The sequence below is a fragment of the Micromesistius poutassou genome (genome assembly GCF_964030765.1).
Source record: "Micromesistius poutassou genome assembly, chromosome: 7".
In the NCBI taxonomy this organism is placed as follows: Eukaryota; Metazoa; Chordata; class Actinopteri; order Gadiformes; family Gadidae; genus Micromesistius; species Micromesistius poutassou.
In genome coordinates, this window is record NC_140277.1 from 3,281,340 (window position 1) to 3,292,002 (window position 10,663).

Below are 10,663 nucleotides of genomic sequence, written 5' to 3' on the forward strand. Positions count from 1 at the left end.
ATCTGTGTGTGATTGTGAGAACATGTGTGTATGTTCGGGGCTCTCCCACCAGACCCGCGGCCCCAGGCTCGGTCCTGCTGCTTTCTCTCCCTAACTCCCCACCCCGCCCACGCATGGACCCTCGGACCCGCCTGGCACGGGAATACAGCCAGCACACATTTAGAAACATACACATACATATATCTGCTGAGAGCCAGCCAAGTGGGAGACTGGAGGGCACAATGTCTGCCTTCTTGGCTGACTGACTTCTGCATACAATCAGGAGTAGAAGCTGGAAATATAATGTTCCTTCACGTTTTCAACCCTAAACGGCATGTACTACTGTATGTACTGGCATGAATCACCTACACTACTGAGTATTTCAAAGTATTCGTGTTCATGTGACAGGAAACACTATTCAAATTATTTCAATGATGGAGCGCCCCGTGACCGCATGAGCTGCATGGTTCTGGTTCCTGCTCTTCCTCTTTGTGTTCATCTTCTTCTCTTCTGTCTCTTTTCTCTTTTCATTTTCCTCTCTCTCTCTCTCTCTCTCTCGCTCTCTTTAAAGCCTGACCTCCCTCTCTAACTCTTCTCCAGGGAGTCAAGGTGAGCTCTGAGGTCCTCTGTTCTCCTGTCCTGTGTGTCCTCTGTACTGCTGTGTTGTACTGTACTATACGTCGCCCACATGGACAGAACCGCTCCTAGAGTCCACACCATTCAGAGAACACCGACGTTAAACTTTCTCTGCTTCTATTGCAGTCATTGAGGAAAATAGATGTTAATGCTTGTGTTGCATTCACAACAGACAAAAGTATATCATGAACGTCAGAGTTTCAATGCAACGTGAAAGTGATGTAATATCAACCAACGTATGCATATGGGAACACTGAAAGATGAAACCAGGGACTAATGGAAGCATTATTCTGCGTATGAGCATATTTGATACTGCTGTTTGGTTGCTTACCTACTCATATATATAAATGAACATATACTATACACATATACAGCCACCATATGAATGATAAGATTGCCCAGAGCTGGGTGTGGGCTTCCCTGGGTTTTTAATATGCAGGTTGGAGGCTCATATACCAAGGCCATTAGGGCGTGTGTTATGGAACATAATATAGAGGGAATGTATGAGTAGAGAGAAGAAGCAGGGAATAACAACCACAACCCAAACCAGAAGACCACAGGGAGGAACGCTATAAATCGAACCGGGAGAAAAGTAATTTGCCAGAGCAAACCGCTCTGATCTGATTAGTGAAAGGCCACAGTATGCAGATGAGGTAGTCGGGGACACAATAAGATTAGTTAACCGTCCCCGTTGGAATGTTTCCATTTGCCGTCTGAATCAATGAGCTAGCGTGAGCTGCTAACCAGGCAGGACATCGAAGGGTCAAGGTGAGTCACGCACAATTCCCGATTAAGCAAAGCGGTGTTCAAACTTTGTTCATTATTAACGTTCTTTTGGGGGGGGGGGGGGGGGGCTGATGGCTTTAACTGGCCCTAGGCCATGCGTTTACATTTGGCTGGTTCCCGCCCGATAGGTACGGTAATTATTTTTGCATATAATGCACAATTACGCACAGTGCGACTTAACAAAGCGAACCAGGAGATGAGCAATTTAATGTGTTTCCTGGGTGTCTGATGATTTGGTGATGAATAATTACCAAGCCCTGCTCGTTACCACGGCGGTGACAGCGACACAATAAATGGCCGACATAATTGCGCCTTCTATAATTCATGGTCGGCAGGTCTATGACTCCATGGCCTCCACTAAATGTCCCCCCCCTGTGTTGTGTTTCAGAAACTGGAGGAGTTTTTGTTCTGCATGGAGGACTGCCACACCGAGGTAAGGCTGGACCCAAGATGGCCTGTTGGTGAACTCCTGCGGTTGAGTGTGTGTGCATGAGATTGTGTGTATTGTGGTAAGAGGCATGGTGCGTGTGTGTTAGTGTGAGTCTGTTTGTGTGTGTTAGTGTGTGTGGGTGTGGGTGTGTTTGTTTGTGTGTCTGTGTGTGTGGGGAGGTAGTAGGTGTAGTGTGGTAAGAGGCATGGTGGTGTGTGTGTGTGTCAGTGCGTTTACATGACACTCAAGAAAGTCGAATTATTGGCTTAGTCCAACTATGATTGGATTATTAAGATGTATGTATACACCTTAGTCAAGCTAAAATCGAATCGAATTGGGTTACTCATAGTCAAATTAAGACCCCTAGATAATTCGATTCATAGTCGAGTTAAGCGCACATGTACGGAATGGGATTGGATTATGCGTTGAATTGCGTTCTGTGCATGCTCGAGATCTTTTCCCGGGGCTGTGAGCCGGAAGTAGAAGGAGACGATAGTCGTGTTGTTGTTGTCGCCGTCGGAAAACGAGAAACGGCGATTTATTTAAAAAGGTGGTGCAGAACATGGAGGAAGCCGGTGAATGTAGTTACCCCCTATAATAATTGTGTCCCGGCCACGGGAGCGCGCATGGCATGCATTCATTAAAGGTGGAAGCACACAGACACTATGCTTCGATTTCACCCAAGGCTGAATTAAAAGTACATGTTTTTCTAAATGTGGGTCATCAACGAGGTTGTAAAGTAGTAACTTCGGGCAAAATAAATGTTTTTTTCTCCTGACGTGTTTACAATCTTTATTCATTCATTGCGCCGCGGCGGGGAATGCCGTATACGGACGGGTGGCGGAGGGGCTGCTCTGGCGGGAGAAAGATGTTTTCAGTAGACAGCTGTCAACTCACTTCGGATAGGCAATTTATTTAAAAAGCTGGCGCAGAAGATGGAGGAAGCCGGTGTCGTGCCAATGTAGTTAACCCTTATAAGGAGTGTATCATCATCAACATGCATTCAGTACACACTACGCTTTGATTTCACTAAATGTTTCTCATCAACAAGGTTGTAAAATAACTACAATCTTTATTCATTCATTGCGCCACGGCCGAACTGACGGGGGTATTCTCTGATATTATGAATCTTACAGATTGCGTCGGGTTCTCCGACTCTCTGTGGTACTTCCACAACAAGTAAAGACTCCTAGTGGGGTTTATCTCTCCCTTGGGGGAAAAAGGAATTGGGGGAAATTAACTTTGGCTTTGACTCTCTGAAGTCCAGATTGAAACGAACATGGAGGAGAAAGCAATGTTTCAGCAGACAGCTGTCAGTTCACTTCGGGTCCATATCATTTCTCCGACGCTCCATTGTTTCGACTTCTCGGTCGTATGTGGACTCCTCCGCCGGCAGAGCAGCTGGAGGAGTCTGCATAAGACCTAGAGGTCGGAATAATGGAGCGTCGGAGAAATGATATGGACTTGAAGTGAACTGACAGCTGTCTACTGAAAACATCTTTCTCGAATGCCGCCTTTGTTGTTGCTGGTGACGTAAAGAGGTCAACCGGTGGCTCTATTACCACTAGTTGAAATGGGCACAGCGCCACCTATCGTACTGGGGCATGACACGCTTCGGCCAATGAATCGATTTACTCACCGCCATGTATACCCGGACAATTGCAGTTGTCCAATTGCGGAGCATAGTCAAACTATGGCTTTAATCGGATTAAACTGTGCATGTAAACGTACTGTGTGTGTTTTTGTGTGTGCCTGCATGCGTGTTTCTGAAATTTTCTTGTCAATTATTAATGACTGTTATTGTTTAGGTATTTCTTGTCATACCTCTATTTTCCCACCCATTTATTATTGTATTTCTTTATTTCCTTTCTTTATGAAAGTATTGTCATACTGTCCCTGTGGGTAATGTCGGTAAGGAGGGGGACTATCTGACATCTGTGAGATAAAACCCAACAGATCCAATAATAGCTCCACACAGCCCCCTCCCCGACCCATGGAGCTGTCTTAATAATACATTGGATTTCTACAGCGCTTTTATATTAATATCAACCCCTGGTTCCTGACGAATAGCCAAACTAAAAAAACTTGAGGCAGCAAGTGCCACCGGTGTGAACACCTGAGATACTGAGTTCTGGGAGTACCAGGTAGAGAGAGTTGTGAGAGTTGTGCCGTATTCCCCTCTGCCAGTATTGGTTTGACCCATCTCCCCGCCATGATGGCTTTAAGTAAATTATCCTCACTTAGCTGTTAGTAAGTGACTTAACTGCCCCAAAGAAATTGATTGGTGTGTGTGTGTGTGTGTGTGTGTGTGAGACACACATACACACACAAACTCACACATGCACATGCACACACTTGCACACACAAACACACAATGAAAGAAATGTACAATGGCTGTTTTGATGTAGTAATCTGTAAGTATAGTTGATTACTGCAAATATGGAAGACTCATTCGACCTACTTTGATGCATAACACAAGCCCTCCAATTTCAGTCAGATATTGGTTTTGAATGCGCTAATAGGCCTAGCAGCGCAGAAGATAATATCAAACAATTACCCAAACGTCCTCTTACACCAAGTCTGAATATTGAATTTCCAATGACTGTGTAATTTCCTTACATTTCTTGTATCCTTCTGTTGTTGCAATCACCCCTCTGGGGCCCCAAGATGTGTCATCACAACAGATTATTTCCAACAAAAGTTTCACATATTGCTAAGTGAATTGTCCTTGAGTGAGTCTCTCTCTCTCTCTCTCTCTCTCTCTCTTTTCTCTCTGTCTCTCTCTCTCTCTCTCTCTCTCTCTCTCTCTCTCTCTCTCTCTCTCTCTCTCTCTCTCTCTCTCTCTCTTGCAAACACTGCAGGTCTTTTCTTTCATGGTTGTTTGCATTCATCCTTGACTGCTTTTCATGTGCCTGGGTGTACTCAGTGGTGGATTAAGGTGGTCACGGACCCCTGGGCTGCTCTTTGTGGTGCCCCCCCCCCCCCCCCCTTACCCCGGCTCCCCCCCATGCTTTATCAGAAAAAAAGTTATGTGTAAAAGTAAAGTAATATGTAAAGGCACACAGTCCTTGTCCACAGAGATACTTGAGACAGTGAGACAGACTGACTATAAACATTAACACTGCAGAAAAAAGTGCAGTCAGTGCATCTGCTAGCTGGTCACTGTTTCACTCTTAACCGTTTCATGTCATTTGTATGTCAATTATAACCACACTTTATGCTAACCGTTTATTCGTCAGCTGCGGCCCGTTTCATCACAGTGTGACTGTGATCATGGCGGTCAAGCACTAACAGACAGAGGCGTAGTTTTCCCCGGTTCATGGTTCTGGAGGAGGACAGAGAATGTCTTCATCAGACTGGTGTCTACAATATTGTCACAGCTGTTGTGTCACCTTTTGTGCTATGCTAGTGTGCTCATATTTCTTTCTGACATTTTGCCACCATGCTGTCCTGTGACACTGATGTATTATTTGATGTATGAAATGTAGATAATTAAAAAATGTCAGACCAATCGGGGGCCCTTGCACACGTGAAGCCCCTACTCTGTCTGTTGTGCGTTTGCATTTATCTGTGTGTGAGTGTGTGTGTGTGTGTCTCTGTCTGTCTGTCTGTCTGTCTGTCTTCTGTAGTGCCTATGTATGTGTGTGTGTGTTCATCAAATAACTGTGTTCAAATATAAATAATAACCGTATATACACGGCTACAAAACATGCTGGTGCGTGACACATCAGCACCAGATAAAATGTACATATATACAATTTGGGACATTTTCGGTTGGACCGTTGCATTCTGGGATACAGTTGAATCCCGAACGTGATACTCCCGGTTCTTCTCCGGGTTCTTCCATCTGTCGCTCTGCCCCGGTACCTGCTGACCCTCCCCCGGCCGGAGGTGTTGGTTAGGGGGAGTCTGTCTCACCCCCTGCTGTGTTGTGCTGTCCCCCAGGACGAGTGTGGAGGGGGAGAGGGGGCCGGCCAGCTCACGGAGCAGTGTGACATGATCAGCGACAGACTGATGACCTTGGAGGACGACATGCAGATGGCCATCCTCAACCGAGACCACGCCCTCACCCATATCCTTCAGACCGCAGCGTGTTGACTGTGTGTGTGTGTGTGTGTGTGTGTGTGAGAGATATTGTGGGTATGTGAATGTGTGTATTGTGGTAAGAGGCATGGCAGTGTGTGTGTGTGTGTGTGTGTGTGTGTTGTTTTTCAGTCCATCTGTCTCAGGGACCTAGTCGTACAAACGCTGAACCCTGCAGGACGGCGTTCAGAATGAGGGTGACTCATGCTAGAGACCCCCTCCCTCTCACTGGAGCTTCTCTTTGTCTTATCTGACACCCAGGTCCGTTCAGAGAGAAATTAAAGATAAACAACGTTAAGGGGGCTTGAACTGGCATTTTCTCTTACTATCTCACTCTCTGTATATCTCGCTCTCTCTTTCTGTTTTCTTTCTGCCTAAGGGATTATAACATCTGATCCTGTGTATTAATGAAATGTCTCTGACTCTGTCCCTCTCTCTCTTTCTCTCTGTCTATCCCTAACTCTCGCTTTGTCTAACTCTCTCTGTATATCTCACTTACTCTGTCTCTCTCTATCTCCCTCTCTGTCTATCCCTCCCTCTCTTTCCATCCTGTCTATATTCTCCCTGTCTATTTCCCTCCCTATCCGTCTATCTCTCTCTCTCTCTCTTCCTCTCTCTATCTGTCAATGTCTCGGTTTCTACTAATCTGGACCTAATTCCACAAGTAAACCACTGAATAGCTTACCCAAACTCCTTAACCCTTATGCTAGTGCTGTATAATAAGGCTTAACTCATGTTGATTAACATGTCAGTACCCTTTTTGTTAAGTGTAACCCAAAAAGTAAATCATTAAAAACTCAATAACACTTTAATAATAAATGAATACAAGCAGTGAAACACGAGAAGGGGGCTTGCGATCGTCACCGAGGGCTGAGGCTGATGCAAGGAGACAGCAGCCCACACGAGGGCAGATAGTGGAATGTCACAGCAATAACTACCCTGCCTCCCTTACATCTTAATGTCCGCCCTGGCCCTCCACATACACACACACACACACACACACACACACACACACCCCACCCCCCTCTCTGGTTCTCCCTCCGCTCCCCCCAGTGGTGGACGAGGCGTCCGCGGAGGAAATGGCAATATCCGCCATAATGACTCAAATGAAAATCGTTGGAGCTGATTACGGTCACAATTCATCATCTTCCCTTCTAATTGGAGAGCTGATTGGAAATAGATTTGTGTGAGTTTGCGCCCACGCATAGACACACGCGTGCGCACGCACGTACACACACACACACACACACACACACACACACAGACAGACGGACAGACGCACGCACTCACACAAACACAAGCACGCACGCACACACACACACACACACACACACACACACACACACACACACACACACACACACACACACACACACACACACACACACACACACACACACATTGTGCACACACAAACACTCATGCACAGACGGTTTCCTTAGAAATGCCAAAAGTTGGTGGCCCCTAATGTGCTGTTCCCATTGGTTGTCATGATTAATTTCTTTCTCTAAACACCCGGCTGACAGCAACATTCATTACGTATCTGGTGTTCGACGGTGATGGTGTTTCTCCTCATCTCCCACTGTTTCCTTTGCTGGCTGTTAGTGTCTGACTGTTAATGTCTGTGTTAAAGCCCCCCAATATTGTCAAGCCCCCCAATAGTGTTGCGCCGTCCAGTGAGGGCTCCACGACCTTCTGATGATGTCCCGATAGAGACAGTAGGGCGATGGTCTCTGATTGGCCAGCTTCCCCCTATTCTGTCGTGTTCCCGTGTCCTTCCACTCCAGTTTTCAAGTACCGTTGAGGAGATGCAGAGAACACAGAGACCGAGGCAGCCAGCAAAGAATGGGAAAAAAAAAATATCAGAACTCGAACAGAGCCCAACACTGAGTCACACTTTATGTACAGCAGTGGCACCGGGCGCCGGTTGTCATGGTGACAGAAAAGGCCACTCCGTCCTCCCCCTTTTGAAGGTCCTTATGGCCATTGTGCTCGGAATACATGGAGAGAGATCTCCGTGTATTCCGAAAGGAAAGACCGCCACAGACAAAAGAGCGGCACTGTCTGGCCCGGAGGTCAGCGTTGAGGGGGCACCATCGATAGCTCTGTTATCCCTCTGCAGTATTCATGGGGGGGCTCTCTTTAATGGGCTGTGCTTAATTATGAATGAGGACAATCTGTGTCCACACAGAGCGCTGAGCCAGCCCCTTACACCCCGTCCACCATTGGAGGAATTCCCTTTAATTTTGCCACTTAGGACGGACACTCGCACAATTAATTTGGGTCTCTAAGCAGGTTAAACAATCCCTCCCAGCGCCCCCCTCCCAGTGCCCCCTCTATTGATGCCAGCCTCAATGCCGTGTCAGTGAGGGTTGCGTAAATAATTGAGTTTGGGGTGAGGGGGTCTGTTTGGCCACCAAAACTCCCCCTGCTGGCTTCACTGACGAGCTGAGAGGATGAAGAGTTACCTTAAGTATGACTGGATGACCAGGACTTTGTGTGTGTTAGGGTTGGGGTATGAGTAAGGGTTTTTGGGGGAAGGGGGATGTTCCTGTAGGCTCTCCCAGCTGTAATCATTAAAGGGGTGATATTATGCCACCAGGTGTGAGTGTGATTAGCCATTACAAGCCATTTGAAAATCTGCCTTTTCCTGATCACAAGTGGGAGTGTCCACCTAGATGTATGATGGATAGATGAGTAACATTTGCTACAGTCCACTGGGTAGGCTGGTAGACTGATCTATCCAGCACACATCTAGGTGGACACTCTTGTCCACTCCACTTGCGATGTCACTAAAACACAGGAAAAGGCAGATTTTCTAACGGCTTGTAATGGCTAAACACACTCACACCTGGTGGCATAATATCCCCCCTTATATATATATAACCCAGACCACATGAATCATCGTTCCTCATTGTGTATGATTGTGCTATCTGGGTGTGTGTCCTTGTGGCTTGTCTGTTCTCTATCTGCTGATGTCTGTCATCTGTCAATGTGTAATCGTGGGGCAATGGGATTAGTTTATCAGTGTGAGTGATGGCGTCCTATGCTTGCTTATGTGTGTGAGTTAGATTCCCAGGCTTCTCCCTCCGTCATTTCCCTTAACCTTCAGCGTGCACAGTCCCTCGCAAAGGAGGTGCAGGAGGTCAAAGCCACCCTTCAAGCCATGCTGGCACAGCTCAAAGAGGAGGAGGAGGAGGAAGAGGAGGTGGAGGAGGAGAAGGGGAGGCAAAGGACTGCAATGCATGATTGCGATCTCATGGAAAATGGAATTGAGGAGGAGGAGGAGGCGGAGAAGGATGATGAAGAAGAGGAGGACCAATATTTCAGTGACAGCTGGGACATCTGAAATGGAAAGTAGTCTGACCAACCACTCACCCAGAGACAGCTTTTATCTGCAGCCTGACCTCATCTTAATGGTGGCAGCAGCTTCATATCTGTTTAGTGGGAGCCACACCCGCCCAGCCTTATAGGACCGGGAACATCCCAGTGACAACTCTTCGGAAAATAAACTTTATGGCATTTAGATGGAAGTGGCCTTTTTTCAGTAGGAAAGAAAAAACCCCTGTAAGTGCATTAAACTTGAAGACCATTTAAATATACATTTTGTGACGCCTTGATAATCTCCCAGGAAGAGCCTAACCAGCAATTGCTAAATTGTGCCTTTTGTGTAGTGTTGTTGTGTAGGACAAGATCTCCTTTTGATCGCATCGACGCTTCCTGTGTGTCATCTGCATACAGGACCAAGTGGACAATCACTCACTGTTACGACCACTGCACTGGAACATGACTTCCACATGGTTTCAAAAGCTAACGATGCGTCACTTTCTCTGTTATGAAGCAATCTGATTGGATGTTGACATTTTGGACGGTTTTGTCCAGGAAATTAACTTAATTGTGTGGTGCTAAAGACGTTAACTTGAGCGCTTTATTTGTTTTGCATTTGAAGAAAACTTTATTGGGATGTGATCATTGTACATTCCTTAATGCAGGCTCCCATGCATGAGGGATACATGTAGTGGGATTATGGTTTTATCATATGCATGTATTCAATATTTAGTATTCACATGTGTGTGTATTCACACAGGGAGGTCATTTTTTCAACTGCTGTTTTTGTTTTATCCCAATAAGGCACTTTCTTATTTTGTGTGTGTTTTTATATTACATTGACTATTGTGTGAGATTTTTATAGAAACGTTATATCCAAGTATAACATCATTCCGCAAAGGTATAACCACAACCTATTTTGAGTGTAAACCCAATTTTGTATTTTTACAACTGCCTATCGCCTAACATACTGCCAAAAAACCACTGTGTGTACGGCCTTTGTATTATTTATTCATTCCCTCTAATTACAGCATGCTCCAGCCAACCCCTACCACACACATTGTCCTGGTCCTTCTTCTTCTCACCGCTCTCGTAATGGATGCCTCTCTTGCCTTTTCATTGAGAGCTGAACAACACACTGCAACCCAATAAAAAACAACCGTTCAGGGGACGAGGAGGCAAGATGGATGACCGGGAGACACCGGGGAGGTCATAAACGTCACGCCCTAATCTCCTAGGGAACCCCAGGCGTGTGTGTGTGTGTGTGTGTGTTGGGAGAGGTAGTAGTTATGTATGTGCATGAGATTGTGTGTGTGGTATGAGCCATGGTGCGTGTGTGTGGGGGGTAATCTCGCCCCAACACTGCTGGTTTTGTGCGGATAGACCAGAGTAGACCCCCCCCACCCCACCCCTACTACCCCT

General features: G+C 46.3%; 1 protein-coding gene across 1 annotated transcript in view; it reads left to right on the forward strand.

The window, feature by feature from the left end:
• The window catches only part of disc1 (DISC1 scaffold protein), a 48,663-nt gene extending 38,409 nt beyond the window's left edge, over nucleotides 1–10,254 (forward strand). The window contains 3 exon segments of the mRNA XM_084470919.1: nucleotides 1,790–1,834; nucleotides 5,777–5,896; nucleotides 9,027–10,254. Of these exon segments, the coding sequence (XP_084327045.1) occupies nucleotides 1,790–1,834; nucleotides 5,777–5,896; nucleotides 9,027–9,263 (402 nt within the window). The 3' untranslated portion in view covers nucleotides 9,264–10,254.
• Nucleotides 10,255–10,663: the final 409 nt, after the last annotated feature.